This window comes from Mustela nivalis, assembly GCF_964662115.1.
Source record: "Mustela nivalis genome assembly, chromosome: 5".
Lineage (NCBI taxonomy): Eukaryota > Metazoa > Chordata > Mammalia > Carnivora > Mustelidae > Mustela > Mustela nivalis.
Window position 1 is genome coordinate 90,356,868 of NC_139024.1, and position 26,672 is coordinate 90,383,539.

The window sequence follows — 26,672 nt, forward strand, 5'->3', positions numbered from 1 at the left end:
GATTCCGTATTCTTATTCTTTAAAAACTCTCCCATCCACCATCCCCTGTCTTTTAAATGCCATTGCTTTGGTGGAGAAATCAAGGTGTTTGACCTGTAAGAGATCCCACGTTTTTTATCTGGCTGATTGCTTCCTCTTTCTCTTCTCTGATGGCGTTTCAGCGGAAGTGTGCTCCCCTCTGCCAAAGGTTATGAAAAAAAAAATCTGGCCAGGAATAGACTCACCCAGGAGACAGGCGAAATACTTTTCTGGAGGAAATCTTCGGGGGGAAAACGAAAAAGAACCGAAAGACAGAGAGGGGATGGAGCATTTGGCTTTTGGTAATTACTGACTATGGTAGGAAAAAGAAATCCTCTGAATCCATGAGAGAGTTTGAGATAATGATGATGACAATGAAAGTGCTGTCCTATGGGGACCCACTTGCCGGGTGCGCTCTTGGCACTGCCTCAGATCCTGGCTGGGGAGGAATTCTCACCTCCATTTTCCGTGGATGAGAGACTGAAGCCCAAAGAGGTCATTGTCATGCCCCAGAGCAGACAGTGGACCAGGACCAGAGCCAGAACTCAAAGCCCGGGAGGTTCTTACAAGTTCACAGTGCCTTCAGGTCCAGGAAAGTTCGGCGAGCTGTGTTAGGCGGTGGGGTGGGACACTCCCACAGCTGGCTGGAAATCTGCCCTGAGCTGAGCTTCTCTCCTCTTGACCAAGGAAACACTGTAGAAGTTGCAACCTCCATGGGCTGCTGTGTGGCCCTGGGCTTGGCGAGTTGAGGGCTCAGTGAATGAATGAAGCAAGGCTGTTTCAGAGGGTCCTGGATGATCTGCCGGAAGCTGGAGAGGGTGTCATGTTTGCGCACACAGCCCTGGGAGCCAGGGCTGGGACCCCAGCAGCCTTGTTGGCTTGATGGCCTGGTGGCCAGAGAGCAGTTCATCATTTCAGAGGAAAGGGGAGAGGTCCAGAGTGAGTCACCTGGAGGCCACTTAGATCCACCCTGGGAGGTGTGGTAACGCAGGTCACCCTCTTCCTTTCTCCATCCAGGGCAGGTAAAAACGTTAATGTGCCTCCTGGTGTCATCATGTCTGATTTCATGAGAGCTGGACCCGTAATAGAGGGGAAACCTCTCTAGGTTCAGTTTCAGCACAAATTTAAGGCCTCGATTTTCGTCACCATAACTGATAGAGATACAAGCTCTCAGCTGAGCATTTCTAAGACCCTTGGGGAAAGGTCTAGAACCTTGCCCACGTCTTATTATTTCATTGTCTTTTGGCCATCTGAAAGTAGACAGACTTGCTGTGATTAGTTGTTTTAACTTTGAGTTTTTGCCTCCATTACTGTTCGGAGCCCTGTTTTCTGTCTAGAACCACATAAGGATCTCCAATCCTCTCCTGGGTTCAATCTGTGTGCCCTCAAACCCCTCTACATATCAGATTATCAACTGTAAAAAAGAAGGATTTGATTGGCTGTAAGGATTGAAGGAGAGAGAAACATATGCATATGTGTGTATATTTCAGATAATGGCATGTGTAATTTCATGAGTCCTTTTAGTTGACTTTCTCTCCCTCATTCTTCACTACATAAAGTTCTGTCCCATGCTCTGATTTCCTTTCTCTTACTATCATCAGAACACAGATGACAGGGATCAGTCAAGACCTGGAACTTCTCGTTCAGAAATCCCACCTTGAAACCACAATAGGGAGAGACATTTTCCTCTAGTTCCAGAGACAGCAAACAAGAATCATGCCTGCAGGTTGCTGGAGTTTAATTATTAAATAGAATTATGTATTTATTACATGTACATGTTTTTATTACTTTCATTTTGCCCTAGAGGGGAGCAAAGGACTTCATTCTCTTTCCGTTCTTTTCCTGATTGGCCTTTGGTGCTCATTGACTTCCCTGCCTGTTTACTGCTTCTAGAATGTCTCTCAGGTGCTGCAAGCTGGGAGCAGAAGGCACAACTCGAGGAGAGCGAGGGCTCCTGTGGGAAGCAACAAGCGGTTGCTAAGGAGGGCTGAAGAGAGCGTATTTGTTCAACATCCTTATTCCTGCCTTGTTGAGTCCAATGGCATGTTATTTCCACTGGGTGGGAGCCAATGCTGAGTTCCTCTCCGTTGTATCCAACCTTGAACATTTCTCAGCGATTATGTTTCATCCAGGGATTAGCAGAATGCAGAGGGGAAAAAAACCTGAGAAGGTGTTTGGCACGGGGGCTTAGTGCTGCGTTAGCACAATCTGTGGGCATTCTCGGCTAATTGGAGAACAGCAACAAACAGAAGGGGCTTGGGAGCTCCCAGGAACGTCTCGTCTTTGGTTACTGGAAATGGTTTATTTATCAAGTGTCAGCTTTTTTGTACGTTTTGTTTGTTTTTTAGAAACACCCCACCCCACCCCTACCACCACCAAGAATGCTGCAAATAAGCAAAGGGGTCTTACCCCCTCGTCCTGCCCACACCATCGCTTTGCTATCAGGAAATCTGGGAGTGGTGAGTGAGAGGCTAAGAATTCTTCTTTCAGACCTGCCAAGTCTCATCATTCTTGAGCAAACCTTGAAGAGACTTTTTTTTTTCCTTTTATAAGGGGACACCCTTTCACTCAGCTGTTAAAAACAGAAGACAGAGCAATTCCCATAGACACCCCACCCACTCCGGTCTTATGGGCAGTCGGGCCGGCGGCAGGTAGTGTGTGTGTGAGGCCAAGGGCAGTGTCCAGAGTGACCTCTAAGTGCCTTGCAACCTCTTCTCTTCACCCCAGACCTGGCCTGCCCTGCTGTGTCTTGAGCATATAGTACCTAGTGAAGAGGATAGGCTGTCAAGAGAACAGGAACATGCCAGGGAGAAAGTGGGGGGAGGCTGGCTTGAGGAAGACTGTCCTCTCCAGGCCCAGGAGCTGCTGTGCCACAGTCTGTGTCCAAACCCTCAGAACCCCGACCTGCTACAATCCTTCTGTGGGACCAGGGGGAGGTGACACCCCAGCAGGCACTGAGCTGCCACCAAGTTGTTCCAGAACCAGGAGCTCCGGGTCAAGTTTCTTATTAAAACTCCAAGGCCAGTGATTGCATTTTAAATGGTTTTCAGCACACTTGAGGAGTGTGGGAGGTCACCAGCTTATTCTATAAAAACTGGAAGAGGGCCAGTGTCTTGGGAAAGAAGTCAACAAACCTTAGATGTCAAGAAGACATCCAGAAAAGGGAGAGAAGGGATTCAGGGTGCAAGCAGCAGGTCTGAGGTTGGGATATGCAGCCAGATTGGGATATGCAGCCAGAAGTTGAAGCATGACAGCAGAAAATAGACAAAAGGGCTAAGATGGCTCTTAGCTGGAAGACCCAGATTTAGCAAGAAATCAGAGAATTTGAGTGAGCAAGAGTATTAGAATCAGTCTTTAATGAAGTGTCCAAGAGTGGTGTGTAGAGTACAGTATCTTTCCGGGATTATTTGGCCTGGGGTTTCCAACACTGTGCTAAGGGGACACAGAGACCAGGACCTTGGGGTCAGGCTTGATTTGGAACAATGAGCCTCACCCCCAACTCACTACATGTCCACACATTTCTTCCCACACTGTGCAGGAAACTACTTGTATAAATGCATGCCACCAGGCCAAAGGGGATCTTCTGAGTGGAATATTGGAAATGGCTCTGAACTTGCCAGCGGAAAACCTAGATTCTAGTCCTCTGCTGCCACTTACTAGCTCCAGGCAAGGAACTGAACCTGCAAGAGCCTCTGGTTTCCTTAGCTAATGCGTTATGTAAAACAAACAAACAAACAAACAAAAAACCTGAAAGAGATTTAGCATTATAAAGACCTACATTTAGAATCAAGAAAAGCTATTTACAAATCTTTGGTCGATTGATTGCACAAAATATGTATAATATGTCACTCTTCCCTGTCCACACCATTTGCAAAGTCACTTTGTAGTTAAAGAAATAGAACTCCCCCCGCCCCCCAACCCTTTGAATCTGGGCAGGTCTTGTGATTTGTTATGGCCAGTAGAAAATGGCAGAAGTGACATGGTACCGGTTCTGAGCCTAGGACTCAAGAGATCTGGTGTGCTTCCTCTCTCTCAGAGATTCCTGCCAACTTTCTATGATTAGTCTAAGGTTGGAGGGCGAGACCATGGAGAAGAGGCCAGTGGTCTCAACTATGGCCATCCTACATCAGATGTAGTCACTTGACTCCCAAGTGCCCAGCCAAGAAGAACACAGCTGCTTACCAACCCACAGCAAACCAGAGATGCATGAGGGAGTCAGCCAAGAGTAGACAACCTCTGGACTCATCAACAAAGTGCTTTATTGGGTTAAGCTGAGTTTGGGAGTGTTTGTTATGTGACAGTAGCTAGTAGATACAGAACTTGGAGATGACTTAGCCAAAAATTAATTGGTTGGAACTAATCATCAAGGGTAAGCTCGATATCTCAGTCAATGGCAGGGGCACATGCAACTGGTCACCGAGAAGAGCAATATGGTGGCCAGCCCTGAGGGGCTCTTCTCCAGGCCACACTCTTGGGCGGGAAGATGGAATGTCACATCAAATGGTGTCTTGTTCAGATCTTAGGTGAGTCTGTAATATAAGAATAATATATTAGTGTGTGAGAGGCAGTCTCCAAAAGGAAAACCAATATTTATTTGAGGTTTATAAAAACATTATTGTAACAAATGAATTCTTTCTGTGGAATCTGTTAAACTAATATGCAGCATCATAAATTAATAGTGTGAAGTCAGAATCCCCATTCGTGATTTATAGATTTACCAAATTAACCTGCCAAATTAATATCCTTCTTGCAAAGACAAAGGGTAGGTTCAAATGCCATGTGTCATTTCTAGTGCAGCCCTTGCTGGGAGGCATCTGGGACTTCGGTGGGGGCTGAAGGGCAGAAAAAAGGAATCAACAGATGCCTGGTGCTGGTGTTAGCAAAGCTGAAAGGAGGGTAGGGCTGTCTCCACAGGAGATGGGCGCTAGTCCAAATCACCATCCAAACAGAGCTCTGGGCTGGGGTATCTGTGCACAAGTCTGAGCTGCTGGAGGGCCCTACCAGGAGCCTCTCTGCAGAGGAAACAATCAGGAGGTTGGCTCCAGGGTACTTCTTCCACCACGCTGAAGATGGATCTCAATCAGAGGGTGAAGAGGGTGGAAACAAGAGTGTCCTGGGGAGAGGGAGTAAGGATTGATAGAATGGGTTCTTGTATCATCTCAGTGAACTAGAAGGGATCCCTGGAAGCCAAGGCAAAAATGCAGAGTCCTTTAGCACTGGTGAGAATGGGTGTCATGTGCTGGCTTGGTTGGGCCCGGGTCAAGGACTGGACTAGTTCCTTTGGAAGCCTCTGGAAATCATGGATGGCCAGTGGAGAGGATCTGAGGCATCAAATACTTCTCTGTGAATGCTGGACATCACTGGGTCATTGGTGGTAGAAAAGCTTTCTCCAAAGGACTTGTGGAAGGAAGTGGAACACCAGTGGGTCTGTGCCCAAGAATCAGAATCCTCTCCCCCCATGAAGATCTAGCACACCAGAAGTGGGGAAGAATGGATGTAGGGGGAGAAGGGGGCTGAGGCCTGTGAGGGACCGTGCCTCAAGTTTGTGGGCCCATCTTGGAAAGTGGCACCTGGACCTTATAGGGCTCAAGGCTTCTTTCTTCTCTAGGCCCCAGTGATCCCATGGTTTTATGGCAGATTGAGAGAACAGCTAGGCCAACAAACTAGTCTCGAATCTGAATAGAACCAGTTCTCTCTGTAGAGACGATTCGGCAAACTTTAGGCTGAATGACAATGAAAACAGCCTCCTCCTGAAGCTAGGGGTGATCCTGGAACTTTGAGAGGTTTCAGACTTGCTGTCTGGGACAAAGTAACTTCTTCTGTAGCACTTTGTCCCTAGAAGTGATGACACCATTACTACTGATGGCTGACCCAGCCAACATGTAAGCAGCAGAACTCTGCCTCCTCTGTATGTTGTGGCCTCATTCCTCCAGGTCCAGTTCCGGGGCTCCTGCGAGCATTCACAGAAACTTGATACAAACCAGAAAAACGTATCCTGTCCGGGTACAAGAAGTGCCTCCTCCAGGTAAAGAAATGAGAAATAATGTTCCCTCTGAGTGAAGGGACCTTGCTCTTGGCCGACACAGCTGCTGTACCAGGACACAAGGCTTGGCAAGTGAAGCCCGAGCTGGAAGCACGTGCCCCCATGATCCCCCTGACCTGGTACCCCATTCAGCCCACTTGCTGCCCAGAACCAAACTTCCTGACACCTTGTTCTGCTAGGTCTAGTGCCGCCTTGGGTCTGGAGAGGTAGGAGTCAAATGTTGAGTAGGGCAAGGAAGTCTGGGGAGAGGCGGGGGTGTGAGTGAGGACAGAAGGAAAGGCTACCTTCAAAGACTCACATTCTCCTGCCCTGCCAGACTTCTGTGAATTTCTTGCCACTTGCTAATTAAGTGACCCAGGGAATTCAGGTGAGTTAGAGGGAACTCCTGTCTTGCTCCAACAGCTGGAACAAGGTGGTTATTTTCTATCACACAAATGCAGGTAATGAACAGAGAAAGAGCCAGCAGGCAGATCAAGTTCCATAAAACAACAACAGTAACAAAACAGCAACACAACAACAACAAACCCCCACGTGCAAATAATGCACCCTTCCATGACGCAGGCTCGCAGAGATGACAAACCAAGTGTGTGAGACGGGTCCCACGCAGGGACGTATGTGGTCCTGTAGCTCTAGACCCTGCCGGCAAATGCGGGATTCTATAATTCCTTACTTCTCAGCACCAATGACATCACCACTCCATAAGAGAGGGAATCACAGCCACATTTCGAAGAATCATTCAGTTTTCTCATTAAGAATCTATAGGATCTCCTCCCCAACCCCCCGCCCAGCAACAGCCTTGCCAAAACAATGTTAAAAATAGGCCCGGTAAGACTTTTCACATTTGTAGGCAGTCATGAATGTTTAACAGTGTATATGTCCAGCAGACGCACATAACTTTAGAATTAGGCACTGAATTATATAGGACATATATTTGCCAAAAGGATTAAGAAAAATGAAGCAAAGAACAAACCTTGGGTTTGGTTTACTGAGGGGAAGCAAAACCCGTACTCAACTTCATTTTCTCGAAGGAGGGTGTTTGTTCAATATGTAGGCTATTTGGGGGTAAAATATATGTGAATAAAAGTCAAAAGAAGTTAAATCTGGATATTTTGACTTCATCAGCTCATATGGTCAATTCTTCAAATTCAAGGGCTTCAGTGTTGGTTCTCAAGGTATACAATTATTTCCGAGACAGACAGCACCCTATGCTTGTCTGGGCCTGCACTGCTTAGGAAAGGACACAGTTTGGGTTCAGCTGGAAGGGGTTAGGGTCAGAGGGTCTCTCTGCTGCGAAAACGTACTCAGTTTGACAGCCTGAAATGTTAAGCAAGATAAGGCATACAGAAAATGAGACGCTACCTAAAAAGAGGTAATGAAGTAAAATATAATTATAATGATTATAAAAGTAAGTACCACGCATGAGTAACTTTATTTGGGGAGTGACCTGAGTGAGTTCTAAATAAATCACTGGCTCCCAGAGAGGAAGGGCTGCAAAACTGGCCCAGTCCCCCTCTAACGAGTCCTTCCGCAGCTGAACCGACTCAGCATTTTGGAAGTATATCAAATGTGCCTCCAAGCGTTTGAGGAAGGAGGAGGATGTCTCCTGAGGTCTCAGCTCTACTTTTTGTTAGTAGTTAAAACCGATCAACAGATGATAAGGAATAGATGGTTTTATAAATACAGCTCTTAGGTGTAACCATCATAACTTTCGGACTGGGCTGGGCTAGGACTTCTCCATCTCCAGCAGTACATCTACAAATGGATGTTTTCTTGCTTTTTGGTCAATCATGGGGTCAATCCTCTTCTGCCCCGAGGCCCCCAAAATTATTTTGACCAAAATGTTTAAGTCAGGGGTTTCATGTAGACACAGCTTAAATGAGTCATTAAGAATTTTATTGGTTAAAGTAGGCATATTTTTTCCCTAGTAGACATAATGACATAACAGTAATAAAAATGTAATATTCAAGTAATTGCTGTAATGTAATTATAGTTTGGTCATAAAGTAAGATTAGGGGTCTGGGATGGCTGTTTTGTGGGTATTTTAATGTCTGAAAGCAGTCTCGGAGGTGCGGCTCCCGTCCCCCTGGAATGCAAGAACCTTCCATCACATAACCAGGTGGCCACGAGCCCAGCTGGACCAGCATTATCTAGGCGGCCTGCTTACCCCGGCTGCCCTCTCTGGACTCCAGCATCCCGCCTGCTGCAGATCCCTAACCATCACTGTAACTGAAAACAGTGTTTTGTTTTCCCAGAGACCACAAAAGGGGAAATAAAGAGGGCCAGACTCCTCACTAGGGGAGCAGACGGAGGTCAGGTGCCATCCGGGAATAGGCCGCTCTCTGCCCCCACAGCCTGGTAGCTCCCAGTCTCCCTCTGCTCCCAGGGCTTGGAGTTCTGCTTCTGTCCATCTACACTGTGCTGGCTGCAGAACTAGCCTCTTCTCGCTTTTGGAGGGGAGAACGAGTTCCAGATTGAGTCTAAACAGAAAGAGCTGAATTGGGCATTTACCCAAAGTATGTTTTATCAAAGGATTTGTCATCATTGGACATATTCTTTGAACAGTTATAAATTAATTTCTGTCTGTGTTTCTTATTTAATGGCATGGCCTGATGACAGAATTAAGGCAAAAGAAGCGCTTAACCATTTGCGAACCAAAACAATACAACCATATTTTCTTTTCTTTTTTTTTTTTTTTAAGATTTACTCATTGCTCATTACATTTACTCTCTCTCTAAAATTATTAGAGAGAGAAAGAGAGAGTGAACATGAGCAGGGGGAGGGGCAGAGGGAGAGGGTGAGAGAAAGAATTCTCAAGCAGGCTCCGTGCTGAGCAGGAGGCCTGTGGAGCTCACTCAATCCCAGGATCCTGACATCACGACCTGATGGGGAATCAAGAGTTGGATGCCCAACCGACTGAGCCATCCTGGTGCTCCAATAAAAACACATTTTATTTTAATATATTTTTAAAAACATTATTTATATATTTACTTAAAAGCAAGAGAGAGAGAGAGAAAGGAGCAGGGAGAAGGGACAGAGAGAAAAGCAGACTCCCTGCTGAGTGGGGAGCATGATGTGGGGCTTGATCCCAGGACCCCGGGGTTATGACCTGAGCCAAAGACAGACCTTAACTGACTGAGCCACCCATGTGCCCCTAAAAACATATTTTAATTAACAGCATCTGCAATTGGGCAGAAATCTAAGAGGAAACCAGCCCCTCATTCCCAGTAATATGGATACATCACACACCATGTCAGTTACAGTCTGGGCAAATTGTTAAGCTACTTAGACTTTTCTTCCTCTTGGCAAATACCGGTCTCTAAGCCCCTGATACCTTTCGATGTCTGCTGAACTGTGGTTCAGTCACACAGAGGGAATGTAGAACGTTTTACAAACCGATCTTCTTGTTGGTATCTGTGACTTTAAATATTCGCTGTCTCCTAATGCCCTCCTTTATGCACTTTTACACATCTTGAGTCTGTGGTCTGGATTTCCACAATGGTGAGTGCTGAGTGGAGGCCTCAGGAAGGTGGGAGAGCCAGCTGTGCTGAGCCCGAGGGCAGCAGGGCCGGATGGACAAGAGTTCCTCTTCAGCTCCTCCCACTGAAGTCAAGGGAAAACAAAGTGTGGGGTCTGACTGATCCAGGAGGGGTGTTGGCTTTTACTTGGCATCCACACCCTTACTGCTTGAGAAATGTTATTTTTTCCTTCAGCTTCTATCTCATTAATCTTGTGTTAAGAGTGGTCTAACCCTATTAGTTGGGCAGCCTGCTTCTGCTCCAATTAGCATATATTTCCATAAGTGTTGAGAGGAGAAGGGGATGGAAGAGGCAGAATTTCTAAACTATTGACCCGGAGGGACTTGTAAGAAGGTGTGTCTGACATGAGCATAACACAACCGAAAAAGCCCGAGTAAATGGTAAATTATGGTTGGCTCTGATGATTTGTGCGAAGCAGAATAAACTATGATGGAAACATAAAATATTTCTAAGCTTACACTTTAGTCACTCAATACACATATAACTCAATTTTCTTCCTTAAGAAATAGATATTTCAAGCACAGAGACTTTCCAGAGGAAATCCGCTTATTTGCTATCTTTGTGTTCACTCGCGTCACATGTTCCAAGCTTAAAAGTTGAAAATGTTTTGATTTTCCCTAGTGAAAGGGACTGTGTGATGCCCCCACTTAAATATAAATCCCACGATTATATTATCCCTACCATTACATTAAGTGACTTTCCTCTCTACACCCAGTTTGAAGGGGTAATGTCAGAACAAGCCTTCAATAACCAAACTCATTGTTCAAGTATTGACGGGCCAGTCGCCTAACCAGAAAATGCAGAAGTCATCCAAGGGAGCTTATTTTGGGGATCAGGTTTGTCCCACCTACCATAGGTGAAACCAGGAGGTAAACAGGAAGTGCTGAGTGGGCTTGGTTTACTCCTACAGGCATGGAGAGAAATAAAATCAGTGTTTACCAAATGGAAAAGCACAAAGTTGGTACAGAGAGCAATGCTATTTTCATGCTTCTAAAAAGGTATTACAAATAACTCAAAGTTTCAAACCTATAATTAAAAACTATTTTTAAAAAGCTTTGATTAAATTCCCTTCAAAAATAGACCTCTTAGGCTAAAGCCTATTTCTTAAAGGGTCTGCCTCCCATCTATGCTGCTTTCCCTAATCCATACTCTATAAATGTCCCTCTTAAATAACAGACTTCAATGGAAAAAGCATGTCTTAGAGTCATCTAGCAAAAGTCCAGAGCTCCTGGGGCATTTGGGTGGCTCAGTTCGGTAAAGCATCCAACTCTCGGTTTTGGCTCAGGCCATGATCTCAGGGTTGTGAGATCGAGCCCCATGTCAGTCTCTGAGCGGGGCATGGAGACTGCTTGAGATTTTCTCCCTCTGTCACAGCTTGTGCTCTCTTTTTCTCAAAATAAATAAAATCTTAAAAAAAAAAAAAAAAAAAAAAAGGTCAATGCTCCCAACTAATTGAGGAATCCAAGGCCCCAAAGTGAATTTATCAAATACCATGTAGCAAGAGGTAGAGCCACTTAGAAGCAGGAAGAATTTAGGATCCAGACAAAAGTTAGAGATAGACTGAATTTCTTAGTGCCAGACCTAAGGACACAAACCCTGTGGGAAATGGGCTAAATGCATTGTTGGTGTTATTTTGACCAGAAGCTGGAAGGCTGGTCCTATGGGTCCAAACAGGGGAGACACCGCCCCTCCCCGCCCCAAGACCCTCTCAGAATCTCTGGACAAGACCCTTTCTTCTTTTGTGTTAATAGCCTCAACGGAAAACCAAGGGGATTTGCAGTTCTAATGTTGTGAATCTAAGAAAAGAAAAGGACTGAAAAAGGTGACGATCCAGGGAAATAAAGAATAAACGAATGGAAATGAAGATAGATTATTTTGGGCAAGAGTAAGTAATAATATTTAAAAACCCGGTAGGGTTGTCTGAGGTCGGTTAAACTTTAATAACCCAGATTTCAGACCAACATCAATACTCAAACCAAGAATAGCCGAAGAAAAGAATGGGCAAAGTGCAAGATCAGGCAATTCAAAAAAAGAACATGTAGACATGGCCAATAAACACATAAAAAATGTTTGGTCTCAATGGTATTCACACATGCAGGGGAAAAAACCCCCTGCAACAATCAGACTTTCCCTGTCTTTAAACCGCTAAAGGCTAAAAAGGGTAATGACACCCAGTGTTGGTGAAGGCACAGAGAAATTGATTGGTGAGCACCACCAATGAGAGTGCAACCCGGCAAAACTGAATGGAGGGACTTTTGGACACGTGTCAAGTTTTTAACATGAATACCCTCGATGCAGCAGTGCCGATTCTGGAAATTTACCTTAGAGGAAATTTCCACAACCGGTTTAGTGGATTGCCGATGGGCACAAATTCTTTGCTGCTCCTCTCAGCAAGAGGGAGAGGGTATTTCCTTTCCCCTTTCATCTGGACTGGCCCTGTAGCTAGCTTTGGGTGCCAAATATAGCAGAGGTGGTATTGTGGGACTTCTGAGCCTTGCCGTAAGAGGTCTGGTGGTTTCTATTTGATCTCTGTTAAATGCCAGTTGCCTTTGAAGTTCAATTACCCTGAAAACTACCATGTTGTGAGGAAGCCAAAGCTCGTCACAAGGGAAAGGAGAGATCACTGAGGCTCAAAATCTCCAAATCTACCAGCAAAGCCTTTTTGATCCTTCTGGTCCAGCTCAGTGGCCTCCAGACAATGCCATGTGCAGTAGTAGGACCACCTAGTGAAGGCCTACATGAACCCTTGGTCCCTTCAAATCATGAGAAGTAATAAATCACTGCTGTTTTAAGCCACTGAGTTTTGGGGTAGTTCATTGCGCAGCAAAAGAGCACTGAAACAGAAATAGGAAGGATCACCCCATCAGGCAAAGCATTCCAGCTCAAGTGTCCACTGATGAGAGCAACAGGAATGGAGATTGGCCAGCGGAAGAAGGAAGTCATAAATACCAGCTACGACCACTGGACCATTAGAAGTGTTTCTTTCTTGCTTTAGTATAATACAAGGATGCCTGGGCGACTCAGTTAGCTGAGCATCTGACTCTTGATTTCAGCTCAAGTCATGATCTCAGGGCCATGAGATGGAGCCCTGTTCATGGAAGCCTGCTTAAGATTCTCTGTCTCCTGGGATGCATCTGCGGCTGGGTTCATTAAGTGTCTGCCTTCAGCTCAGGTCATGGATTCCAGGGTCCTGGGATTGAGTCCCACATTGAGCTCCTTGCTCAGTGGGGAGCCTGCTTCTCCCTCTGCCTGCTGCTTTCCCTGCTTGTGCTCTCTCTCGCTTACAAATAAAGAAATAAATAAAATCTTAAAAAAAAAAAAAAAAGATTCTCTCTCCCTCTGCCCCTCCCTCTGTCTCTCTCAAAGCAAAAAAACAGAAAACAAAATGAAACAAAAAAAACAAAAATCTTTTGTATAAATACAGCATAGTTGCTTAGGTATTAAAGACCTCTTTTTCTTTATCTCCACCCCGTGCTCACCTTCCCATTCCCCTGTTAGCTAACATAAGAGGTATTAATAGTGGTTAGTCATGGATATTTGTATTTAAGTTACAGGATATCAAAAGGAATTATAATTTAGAGAAAAGAACATTGCCCCCTAATGAATAAATCTTCATATTCTATTTTTTAAAATAAAGTTTTATTTTAGAATAATTTTACATTTATGGAAAAATAGCAACGACAATACAAAGTTCCCACATATGGGCCTACCTCATTTGATTGCATTTCATTTTATTGAGATTTGCAGATATTGCAGATTTTACAAATTGCTGGTTTGTGGCAACTTTTTATCGAGGAAGTCTACCCACGCTACTTTTCCAACAGCATATGCTCACTTATCACATATCTCCATGTCACATTTTGGCAATTCTTGCAATATTTCAAGCTTTTTCATTATTATTATATTGGTGATGGTGATATGTGATCACTGATCTTTGATGTTACTATTGTAATTGTTTTGGGACATCATGAACCCTATTCATATAAGATGACAAACTTAAGCTGTAAAGGTTGCGTGTGTTCTGATGTTGAATACTCCACTGAGCAGCTGTTCCCCCATCTGTCTCCTTTTCCTTGGGTCTTCCTATTCCTTGGGACACAGTGATACTGAAATTAGGCCACTAAATTCTATGATGGCCTCGGAGTGTTCAAGTGAAAGGGAGGAGTTGTATGGTCAACTTCAAGTCAAAAGTTAGAAATGATACACTTAGTGAGGAAGACCTGTTCAAAGCCCAGATTGGTGGAAAGCTATAACTCTTGTCCAACCAGTTAGCCAAGTTGTGAATACAAAGAAAAAGTTCATGAAGGAAATTCAGTGCTGCTCCAGCGAACACAAGCTTGGTAAAAAAATGAAAGAGCCATACTGCCGAGATGGAGCAAGTCTGAGTGGTCTGGAGAGAAGATCAAACCAGCCACAACATTCCCTTAAGCCAAAGCTTGATCCAGAGCAAGGCCATAACTCTCCTCAATTCTGTGAAGGCTGAGAGAGGAGGGGAAGCTGCAGAAGAAAAATCTGAAGCTAACAGAGGTAGGTTCATGAAATCTAAGGAAAGAAGTCATCTCCATAACATCAAAGTGCAAGGGTTAAGCAGCCAGTGCTGGTGTAAGAGCTGCAGCATGTTCTCCTGAAGATCTAGCTAAGATCATCCAAGATGGCAGCTACAGTAAACAACAGATTTTCTGTGTAAACAAAACAGTCTTCTGTTGGAAGATGCCATCTAGTACTTTAACAGACAGAGAGAAGAGTCAGTGCCTGGTTTCAAGGCTTCTGAGGACAGGCTGACTCTCTTATTAGGGGCTAATACAGCTGGTGACCTTAAGTTGAAGCCAATGATCATCTACCATTCTGAAAATTCTAGGACCCTTCAGAAATGCTAAATCTACTCGCCTGTGTTCTCTAAATGGAATAAAGCCTGGAAGACAGAACATCTGTTTACAACATGGTTTACCGAATATTTTGAGCCCACTGCTGCAACTTACTTCTCAGAGAAAAACATTCCTTTCAAAATAGTACTGCTCATTAACAATGCACCCAGGAGTTCTGATGGAGACATACAAGATTAATGTTGTTCTCATGACTGCTAACACAACATCCATTCTGCAGCCCATTGATCAAATCTTATTATCTAAGAAACACATTTCATAAGGCTAGAGCTGCCACAGACAGTGATTCCTCTGATGGATCTGGGCAAAGTAAATGGAAACCATTCTCAAAAAAATTCACCCTTCTAGAGGCCATTAAGAATATTCATGATTCATGGTTAGAGGTCAGAATATCAACATTAACAGGAGTTTGGAAGAAGTACTTGTGGAGGACTTTGAAGGGATCAAGACTTAGTGGAGGAAATAATAGCAGATGTGGTAGAAACAGCAAGAGAACTAGAATCAGAAGTGGAGCCTGAAGATGGGACTGCATTGTTGTGATCTCATGAAAAACCTTGCTGAGGAGTTGTTTCTTACGGATGAACAAAGAAGGTGGTTTCTTGAGATGGAATCTACACCTGGTGAAGATGCTGTGAACACAGTTGAAATGACACAAAGGATTTAGAATATTACATAAACTTAGTTGATAAAGCAGTGGCAGGTTTTGGAGGGACTCACTCCAATTTTGAAAGAAGTTCTACTGTGGGTAAAATGCCATCAAACAACATCACCTGCTCCAGAGAAAGCATTCATGACAGGAAGGGTCACTCAATGTGGCAAACCTCATTGTCATCTTCTTTTAAGAAACTGCCACAGCCACCCCAGCCCTCAGCCAGCACCGCCCTGATTAGTCAGTGGCCATCAACATGGAGTCTAGACCCCCCACCAGCAAAAATACAGCTACTCACTGAAAGCTCAGATGATAATTAGAATTTTTTTTAGTAATAAAGTATTTTTAAGTTAATGTATGTATATTGCTTTTTAGACAAAACATGATTATACATTTAGTAAACTAAAGAATAGTACACACATAACTTTTATATGCACTGGGAAACCAAAAAAATCATTCAACTTGCTTCATTGTGATAATTCACTTTATTGTGGTGGCCTGGAACACAACCCATAGTACCTCTGAAGAATGCCATATTCCACAGGGAGTTTCTCCTATTATTATTTTACATTGGCATTGTATATTTATCAGAATGAATGAATGAACCAGTTTTGATACATTACCATTCACCAATGCCCATACTTCATTCAAAGTTCCTTCGTTTTTACTTAATGTCCTTTTCTCTATCAGAATTGCATCTAGGAAACCATAAGTATATGTCGCGTCTTCTTAGATTCCTCTTGGCTCTGATAATTCCTCAGGCTTTCCTTGTTTTTGATGGCCTTGACAGTTTGGAGGAATACTAGTCAGGTCTTTTGTAGAATGCCTGTCAACTGAGAGTCATTTGATGCTTTTCTCATAATTAGATTGAGCTCCTGGGTTTTGGGGAGGAAGCCCACAAAGGTTAGCATGCAGCATGTTACGTGGAAGTATTTTGCTGTTTTTATTTGGAGGATTTTAAAAATATGGTTAAAAGCAATATGTATGGGTGCCAAATTGACAAAGCGTAGACTGTGGTCACCAGTACGACGTCAACTTGGTGAAACAGAAACCCTTTTTCCAGAATCTCTTTCCCTCTATGGTTCTGAGTTAGAATTGGACAAAAAAGAAACTTATGCAAGATTTGGAATATGGAAGTGAAGCAGTTTCTAACCTTTGAAGTTTCTTGTGGTCGGATACAGTTAGAGATGCAGAAGTACTGATAGCTCTAGCATGTTCTCCCTTTCCTCCATTCTGGATGCAGCTCTTCTTGACTGTTGACCAACGTAGCTCCAAAGTTCCTACCAGACACTTGGTGGTGAACCAACAGGGGTGGTAGTTATACAGAAGCCTGGCTTCCTCCACACCTTCCCAGAAGACATCACTCTGCAGCCATTTTTGGCAGGTGGTTGTGCTTTGCTTCCCAAATTCAGGGGTTGGTGACTTTTTCTCTGATCCTCCAACTTCCTTCCTAGGCTTATATTTTCCCAGCTCCTTCCACAACTATGTCACATCTGATTCCTATAATAAAATCTTTACCCCATAATGTACATTAGTTCTCATTCTGTGACTGAACTCAGACGGATACATCAAGCTATGGGAAACTAATCCTTGACCTGAGAACAATTATAAAAGCTAGCAAAAAAAAATAGAAAACAATTGTGTAAGAGTCTTATATGCTGCCATTACAAACTGCCACAAAGTTAGTGGCTTAAACAACACAAATGTATTCTGTTGCAGTTCTCCAGGTCAGAAGTCTGGTATGGGCCTCACAGATTAAAATCAAGGTGTTAGGATGCCTGAGTGGTACTGTCGGTTGGGCGACTGATTCTTGGTTTTGGCTCAGGTCGTGATCTCAGGGTCATGGGATTGGGCCCTGCACTGTGCTCCGTGCTCAGAGTGGGGTCTGCTTAAGCCTCTCTCTGCCCCTCCCCCTCCCCCACCCTCTCTTCCTCTCTCTCTAAAATAAATAAATCTTTAAAAGAATGACGTCAAGATGTTAGAAGGCTGTGCTCTTTTCTGGAGGCTGTAGGAGAGAAGCAGTTTCCTGCTCATTCAGATTGGTGGGAGTATTCAATTCCTGGGCTGTAGGACTGAGGTGCCAGTTTTCCTGCTGACTATAAACAAAGAGGCGTTTCCCAGACTACCACCTGTCCTGGCTCACAGCAGCCTTACTTCATCTTCAAAGCCAGCCATGTCAAGTCTTTGTCATGTCTCACCCACTTTTCTGCCTCCCTCTTCTGTTTCTATTTTTATTTATTTTTTAAAAGATTGATTTATTTCAAAGAGAGACAGAGAGAGAGAGTATTAGTGGTAGGGGCAGAGGGAGAGAGGGAGAGAGATCCCAAGCAGACTCCCTGCTGAGGGTGGAGCCCTACCTGGGGCTTGATCTCACCACCCTGAGATCATGAACTAAGCCGAAACCAAGAATTGGACCCTCAACCAACTGCACCACCCAGGTACCTCTCTCATCTGTTTTTAAAAGCTCATGTGATTAGTTTGGGCCTACCTGGATAATATATGATAAATTTCCTATGTTAAAATCTGTTGATTAGAAACCTTAATTCTATCTCCAACTTTAATTCGCTTTTGTTATGTAATATAATGCATTCATAGGTTCTGGGGATTTGGGTCTGGATACCTTTGACAGGCCACACTCTATTTGTGGCATCAGAAAAAGATCAAACTCATCAGGATTTAAAAGGATGTGAAATTTCCCCCTCTCAGGACATTTGCCACTTAAATGTGAGAGGAAAAAGAGCCATGGAGGAAGCAAAGGTTTAGGGCTTTTCATAGTTTCATTGAGCCAGAGGATGGAACATGAGGCTGCCAATAGCCGAGGGACCAAGATCTCAGAGAGGAGGAAACTCAGAGAAGTAAACCTATAATTCTACATGAAGTTTCTCCTTGAAATACATGTTAACCCCAAAGTTGCATGTGGGTAGGTTGAGAGCAGGAGCTGGGAGGCTAAGGAGGTAAGCAGAAATTTCATTCATCCTGTGGGTGACTGGAGCCAGAAGCTGATTTCAGAGCTTACCGTGGTTGAAGGGCTTGGCAAACAACACAAAACTTTAGCTGAGGCCCTAGAGATACTTTCCATGAATAGGGGCAAAGCAGAAATAGATCAACCTTGATTTGACTACACCCCCTTCTATGTATCAGAAATGAAATCCTTTTGGGAAGAAATCATCATTCAGAGCTTCTGTACTTTTTCATATACAACGTCTGCCACTCAATAAAAAAATCCTAGTCATAGCAGAGGATACAGAACTAAATGACTGAAAACCAAGAGGAAAAAAATATAGACAACAGAAGCAGATCCACAAACAACCCAAACATGGGTATAATGAGAAAGGGATTTGAACTTTTTCTTTTCTTTTCAAGAATCAAACGGTGATTATATAACTAAAAAATAATAAAGAACTAAAGTTGAAAATTCAGTACATGGGCTTATCATCTCCATGACTTATTTATTTTATAACTACAACTCTATACTCCTTAATGCCCTTTATCTGTTTTATTCATTTCCCCATCTACTTCCCTCCTGGCAAACACCAGTTTGTTCCTTGTATTTAAGAGTTTTTGTTTGTTTAACAGAATTTCAGATGCAGCAAAAGAGAAGGTTAATAGAGATAAAATGGATCAGGAAGCATCCAAATTGAAGCACAGATAAAAAAACATGGGAAGTACAAAAAGACCATAGGAGACATATTGTATGTCATGTAAAGTCTGACATACATGTAATTAAATTCCTAGAAGACAAGAAGAAATATCTGAAGAAAAGTCACTGGGAATGTTAAAAAATTAATGAAAGATATCAAACCACAGATTCAAGAAATTATACAAACTCCAAAAAAGATACTTACAAAGAAAACTACACATAAGCTAGTCATACTGCAAGGGCTGAAAAATAAAATAAAATCTCAAAAGTACTAGAGAAAAATAAAATAAAATCTCAAAAGTATCCAGAGAAAAAGTTCAAATTACTTTCACAGGGGGCAACAAAAATGCTGACAATGAAAATGACAGAAGCCAAAGACAAAGGAAAAATTATATGTACAGAAAATAATGTACATTTTATAATGGTAAAACTTTGGGAACATAAATACATCCAACAATAAGATACAATTAATTAATATTAAATCAGCCATAGTATGAAATATTCAGAAGTAAAAAAATTGGTATAGGAAAGCATTATAACAGGCTCCAAAGAAGTATGTACTATATGAATGTAATTTGTGAGTGGGTATAATAAAATGTCAAGAATGTTTAATCTCAATGTTAAAGGGCTGTAGATAATTCTCTTCTTTATGCTTTCCTGAGTCTTTAAGGTTTTTGTTTGTTTGCAAAATGTGTATTCTTTAGGTAATTAAAGAGAATTATAATGAACAAATTAAAGAGTTATAATGGTAAAAATAAGTTAAAATCAAGGAACACAAATTAGTAAGTTAAACAGTTATGATGAGGACAAGACTGTACATTTAAATGCAAGCATATCAATAATTAAATGTAAGCAGTCTGAACACCTCAGTGAAATGGTAAAGATTATAAAACTGGGTGAAAGACCAACTTAATTATAGACTGTCAATGAGAAAGACACTTTAAATATAGAGAAATAGATAAGTTAAAAGTAAGAGAATGTTAGAATATACTCCATATAAACACTAATACAGTGACGTAAATTTACTAATATCAGACCTAGTACAGTTTGGAAGATGAAAAATTGCTAGGGATAAAGTAGACATTATTTGATGCTAAAGGAAATAATTAATCAAGACATGTCATTCCAAACTGTACATGCAACTAAAAACAGAACTTTAGCATATAGTGAACTAAAACTAAGAAGACTTAAAAAAGAAATAGACAAAGCCTCAACATTCCTTTCTCAGTCATTGATTTTTTAAAAAGCAAAAGGCAGAGAAAGTGGACACTATCAATCAACTTGACCTAATTGACATTTACAGAACACCCAACAACAGCCAATACGTTTTCAAGTGCATATGTACATATTCTGGGCCATTAAACAAACACAAACTAAAAGAACTGTAATCATATAAAGTATGTTCTTCATTATAAAATTAAACTAAAATTTAAAAATAGAAAGATACCTGAAATATTCTTAAAAATTTGAAAACTAAAGAACACATTTCTAAATAAGCCACAGGTCAAAGACACAAACAGAAAGGAAATTAGGAAATATTCTGAGTTGGATGAAAATGAAAACAAAACACATCAAAGCTTCTGAGATACAGCTAAAGCAGTGCTTAGGGGGAAGAACATAGCATCAAAATGTTTATAGAAAAGAAAGATCTCAAATGAAAAAAAAAAAAGAAGAGTGAATTAAATTCAAAGCAGCAGAGGGAAGAAAATAAAAGCAAGATAAAAGCAGACTGATATTGAGAACAGGAAAAAAAAGGGAATAATCAATGAAACCAAAGGCTGTTTTGAAAAATAAGTACAATGAATAACTCTATTCAGATTGGTTGAGAAAGGAAGGAGAAACAAATTGCCAATATCAGGAGTTAAAAATAGAAGCATCACTACAGATTCCATAGGTTTATAAAGAATAAGGGAATTTCATAAATAACTTTTTGCCAATAAATTTGTTAAGTTAGTAGAAAGACAAATAACCTGGAAAGATATAAACTACCAAAGTTTACATTTATTTATTTATCTTTTCTTGTAATGTCTTTTTTTCTGGTTGTTAGATCAGATGATGCTGTCCTCATAAAATGAGTAGGGAATTACTTTACTTTTTTATTTTCTGGAAAAGTTTCTGTAGAATTAGTATTATTCTTTTTCCTTTTCTTTTTTTCTTTCTTTCTTTCTTTCTTTCTTTCTTTCTTTCTTTCTTTCTCTTTTCTTTCTTTCTTTCTTTCTTTCTTTCTTTCTTTCTTTCTTTCTTTCTTTCTTTCTTTCTTTCTTTCTTTTTTAAGTTCAGAGGAACTCACCAGTGAGGCTACTGGGAACTGAAGTTTTCTTTGTAGGAAAGTCTTCAGCTATGAGTAATCTTATATGTAAAGCTATTGGGATTATCCTTTTCTTTTTTGAAAAATTTTAGTAGTTTATGTCTTTCCAGGTTATTTGTCTTTCCTCTAACTTATTTTATATCCTATACTTTTTATCTTACAATACTGGTGATCTCACTTATTATCTATAATAGGTTGTTGTTTTGTACTGTATATTCTTTGGAGCTTTCTACATAGATAATCACGTTATTTACAAACAGAAAGTTTTACTTCTTTCTAATCTGTATGCTTTTTATTTCTTCTTGTCTTACTGCAGTGACTAGGATCTTAGGTACAGTGTTGTGTACAAGTGGTGAAAATATCCTTGCCTTTTTCCTGATTTTATGGGGGAAACATTCAGTTTTTCACAATTAATATAATGCCAACCTCTGGGAAAAACTTGGGCAGTTTCCTTTCTTTTTTCCTGATTTTATGGGTATTCAGTCTTTCACCCTTAAGACATCTGTAAGATTTTCGTAGATATTCTTTATCACATTGAGGGAAACTTCTTTCTCTGTTCCTAGTTTGCTGAGCTTAGTGAATGGATTTTGAATTTTGTATTATTTTTCTACATCCTTGGATATCTTACAGTTTTTCTTTTTATAATGGTACATTACATGGATTGATTTTTCAATTTATTCATTTCATTCATTCATTTTAATTCATTACTAATGAACTTTTTAATTCATTACTACGATGAATGCCACTTGGTCTTGATGTATTAATCACTACAGGAAAATTCCAGATCAATCTCTTTCACGAACACAGATACAAAAATACTTAACCAAATACCATGAAATCAAGTCCAGCAAGATTACTGGACTTGATTTCATGGTATTTGGTTAAGTATTTTTGTATCTGTGTTCATATATATATATCTTTTTCTTTTTCATATATAGAAACAGATTTTATTGGTATATACTGGCAATGAACCAGAAATTAAAATTTAAAAAAAATCTTAAACGATCAAACATGAAAATCCACAAATAGATCTAACAAAATATATACTAGATCTATATTCTTAAAATTATAAAACACTGATGAGGGAAACTACAAAAGAACTAAGTAAATGAAGAGCTATACCATATGCGCTGATTAGAAGGCTTAACACCACTGTCAATTTCCCCCAAACTGAGTTATAGATTCAAAGGAGTTCCAATCAAAATCTCAGCACATGAGGGCACCTGGATGGCTCAGTTGGTTGAGCGTCTGACTCTTGATTTTGGCTTGGGTCATGATCTCAGAATCACGAGATCAAGCCCTGTGTAGGGCTCACGTGCTGGGCATGGGGCCTGCTTAAGATTCTCTCTCTTCCTCTCTCTTTGCCCCTTCTCCCCTTAAAAAAAAAAAAAAAAAAAATCCCAGTAAATGTTTTGTAGAACTACTGAAAAGCAAAGAACCTAGCATTAAAAAAAAAAAAAAAAAGGTTTGAAAAAGAAAAAGCTGAAGGATTCATAAGGCCTGATTTCATGATTTAGGAATAAAGACAGTTGGGTACCGACCTAAGGATAAGCATACACATCAATGGAACAAAAGAGAATCCAAAAGAGACCCATGTACATATGGTTTTAGATAAATATGTCAAGATAAGTAAATGAAGAAAGGATAAATCTTTTCACCAAATAGTTTCGGAACAATCAGACATCCTTATAGAAAAAGGAAAAAGAAAGAACTTCAACCCTCACTTTGCATCATATATAAAAATAAACTCAAAATGAATTGAACACCTAAATGTAAAAGTCAAAATTTAAAATATGAAGATTAAAACATAGGAGAAAACCTTTGTTGGCCTTAAATCAGGATTAGATAAGACAAAAAGTATAAGCCATAAAAGAATAAAAACCCCAAATTGGACCCCTTCAAAATAAAAAAATTCAGCTCTTCCAAATATACCTTAAGTCAAGCCCCAGACTCAGAGAAAATACATGGAAAACATATTTCTGTATAAAGACTATAAAAAGAACTCTTTTATATTTTAATAAGAGAAAACAACTAATTTTTTTAAGTGGACCAAAGATTTGAACACTTCAATAAAGAAAAGCTACAGATGGTAAATGAACATGAAAAATGCTTAGTATCATTAGTCAACAGAGAAAAGCAAAGTAAAAGCACAGTGAGATATTATTACTTATTAGAATGGCTAAAATCAAATAAAAACAAACAACAGAATGAATCATTCAAATGCTGGCAAAGTTATGGAGTAACTAGAAATCTCACATTTCTGGATGGAGGGCCCATAGGTTCAGACGCTTTGGAAAACACTTTCTTAGAAAATTAAATATTTACTTACCATATGACCCAGTTATCCCACACCTAGGTATTTACCTAATAGAAATGAACATGTAAGTCCACAAAAAGCTCTGTCTATCCATGTTCATAGCAGATTTATTCTCAATAGCCAGAAATTGGAAACAATAATAATGTCCACTCAGTTACACAGATAAGCAAACTGTGGTCATCCACAATGGAATATTACTGAGCAATAAAAGGAAGTGAACTACTCATACACGATGACATGGGTGAATCTCAAAAGCATTATGCTAAGTGAGAGAAGTTAGACACAAAAACCCCTTAAATCCAAACTTGTTTAGAACTATTTAAATTTATTTGCTATTATGGAAAAGATTAAAAAAAAAAAAAAAAGAAGTCCAATCAGCGGTTGCCAGGAGTGGTGGGTGCGGAACGATTACGAAGGAACATGAGAAAACTTTTTGGCATTAATGCATCTTGATTGTGTTGGCAGTTATATGACTGTGTTTATTTGTCAAAAGTCATTGACTTGTACTGTATATCTAAGAAGGGGTTATTACTGTATGTAAATGATACTACATTCAACTAATTTTTTAAAAAAGAAATATATTCTATGTGTCCTGTCTAAAAAAAACTCTATGACTCTATGAGGTCATAAATAAATACACCAAAACCATTTGCTAACCTGGAGTTTTGGGAAAAAGAAAATTTGAATAAGTAGTGAAATAAATATATCAAAAAGTTTTACAAGATATTAAATGAAAACCTAACTATGTCATAACTCAACTCTTGCTTGTGGTGGCCAAACTTCTCGTTCCATTGAAAATGCACTGGGATTTGGAAGTCCTAAAATGTAAAGACCTTTTTTAGAAAGTTGTGCTGATGAACACAGCTGAGGAGGTTCAGAGGACTTGGGAAAGTCAGGGGGAAGGAGGGGAGAAAAGGCCAGGCCAGGCCAGAAGTGAGAAGGAACAGTGCAAGGCTGGAGGGCAATCCCACGGGTATGGTGTTGCAAGGCTTTGCAGAATTAAAGACTGAACGATGATTTGTCCATCTAGGAAAGCATTGACTGGCATGTAGTAGATACTGGGCCTGGTCTAAGTGCTGGAGGCAATGGCAGCAGAGACAATCTGTTCTAGAAGGAGGAGGGAATGAACAAACCACGTGAGTATGTGAAATGGTAAGCAGGTGTTAGGGTGACAAAAGGAGGCAGGGAACAGGGGTATGGGGTGCTAGGACAGAGGTTGGGGTTTCAGCATGTGAAAGGGTGGGCAGAGAAGGCCTTATGGGAAAGTGGTATCTGACAAAAGACCTGAAGAAGGGGAGGGAGCCGTGAGGAGAGGTCTAAAAGTGGGTGCTTTCCCACACTGAGGCCTCATGGCCCTACTTGGCTCACATCCGCCTACTTTGCTGAGATCTGTTTCGCTTCCATAACAAGGATATAAAAAGATACCATTTAATGCAATCACTGGTTAGGGTAATTTACAAAAATGATTTATGGAATACATATAATCTTCATTTCACCTGAACAGGAAACATTTGAAATCTAACTAAAAGAAAACACGCCTCAATTTCTTTTTAAGCGCTACTACCCCTCTTTGAGACCTGTCTCTCTTTTAACATTCATTATACACGATTCTGGAAAAGCTGAATGGCACAGTTAAGTATTAATAAATTTCTGAGTATTATTAACTGGGAAAAGGGGTTGGGAAAAACCAGGAGGAAATAGCCTATCCATATGAAAACAATAATCACATAGTATTTATTGTCTGGGATTGAAATGTTTCAAATACGCAAAGCAATAAAATGTCAGGAAAAGCGAAACTTCCTAATGTTAAAAAGATCATAAATTTTCCCCAAAATAAGACATACTAAAAAAAAAAGTTCAGGTGATACTTTATGTCACAGGAAAAATATACACTTAAATCTAAGTTACAGCAGCTCAAAATCTTCAGAAGGCCCAATCCATTCACCACGGGAGCCCGACGAAAGTTACCGTGAGAGCACAGAAAGCAACAGCTTTTTTTTTTTTGAGCTTGAGAATCACTTTTTAACACAAAGAAATCCACGGACCCACACATTCTATAACTTGTACTTTTGTTAACTCTTGAATGAAAAATCATATGTCATGTCAAAAAGCTACCAGGATTTCAGGATCCCTTTTAAATGAATCGAATTTTATAAAACACATGAGCACATATGTATATATTTAAAACTAGAGTGGCACCTACATGGGCAAAACATGTTTATTTAATCTACAGGTAATTTAATGTAGGTGGCCTCCTAGGCCCCTTTCAAGAATTGCACTCTCAAGAATTGCACTCTCGCACAGGTCCCTGGCTCACTGCTTGGGAATTACAGACTTCATGTTGATTTTTCAACTTTCAAGGGTGCTATTTTTTTCTTTTTTTTACATGATGGAATGACTGAAGGACTGACTGACTGAATGAATGAATAACAGAGACAAAAAACCCAGATTTTTTCATTGTAAGCTACTCTTGGATGATAAACTGTTGCTTCCAATTCACAAAAATCTCATTATTTTCAAGCTAAATAGATCTTCATATTTGCTTTATGTTCAGTGGACATATTACTGCTGTTACCTTTAGGGAAATGTGATTGTAGAATGGCTCACTGTCTTTAAATAAACCAGCAGGAGAACTGGCACATTTTCAAAGATGTTGCTATATGTAAAAATAGCAAGTATGTCTCTAACTCCTTCCCAGGTTTGTACAGATGCAGATGGAACAACAATGTTCCTAGGTTTAGTAGTACAACTGTGAGTGAGGCAACCTCTCTTTCTGAGGTCACTAACCCCTTCCAATAAGACTGAAGTGACAGTGACCTACTCATACAGGCTCCAAGAAGCCCCATGCCCAGAGGGCTCTGGTTTCTCTGAGACACTGCATTTGTCTTTAAGAAAAAAGCTGTGATCATCTACAGTTCATGAGATTTGAGCCAAACATGCATCAATACTAGATTAAACACATTTAACCAAACAAAAAAAAATAATTCTGTGCTTATGTTTAAATGAATAATTTTGTTTCCACCAACCAACCAACACATGTTTACTGAATACCTAATATGTGCATGTGGGGATTTCAAGGGGGTACATGCTCAAGACTTTGCCCTCAAGAAATTCTTAATCTGGCGCAGGCTACGAGACACACAGAGAGACAATTAGCGACACCAAACAGGAAGTATAAAGAACAAGAGGGCCATAATTAGCTCAGAGGAAGCAGAAGGTAGCATGCATGGAGGCAACCTTTATGGGAAAGAGCTGGGGAAGGAGGCCACCATGAAAAC

At 40.8% G+C, this 26,672-nt stretch overlaps 1 protein-coding gene across 2 annotated transcripts in view; it reads right to left on the bottom strand.

Moving 5' to 3' along the window:
- Positions 1–4,255: 4,255 nt before the first annotated feature.
- SUPT3H (SPT3 homolog, SAGA and STAGA complex component) overlaps positions 4,256–26,672 on the bottom strand; it is a 574,965-nt gene continuing 552,548 nt past the window's right edge. For both annotated transcript variants that reach the window (XM_082733219.1, XM_082733218.1), the window contains one exon: positions 4,256–4,547. In XM_082733219.1, coding sequence (XP_082589345.1) covers positions 4,515–4,547 — 33 coding nt within the window. In that variant the 3' untranslated portion in view covers positions 4,256–4,514. The remainder of the gene's footprint in view (positions 4,548–26,672) is intronic.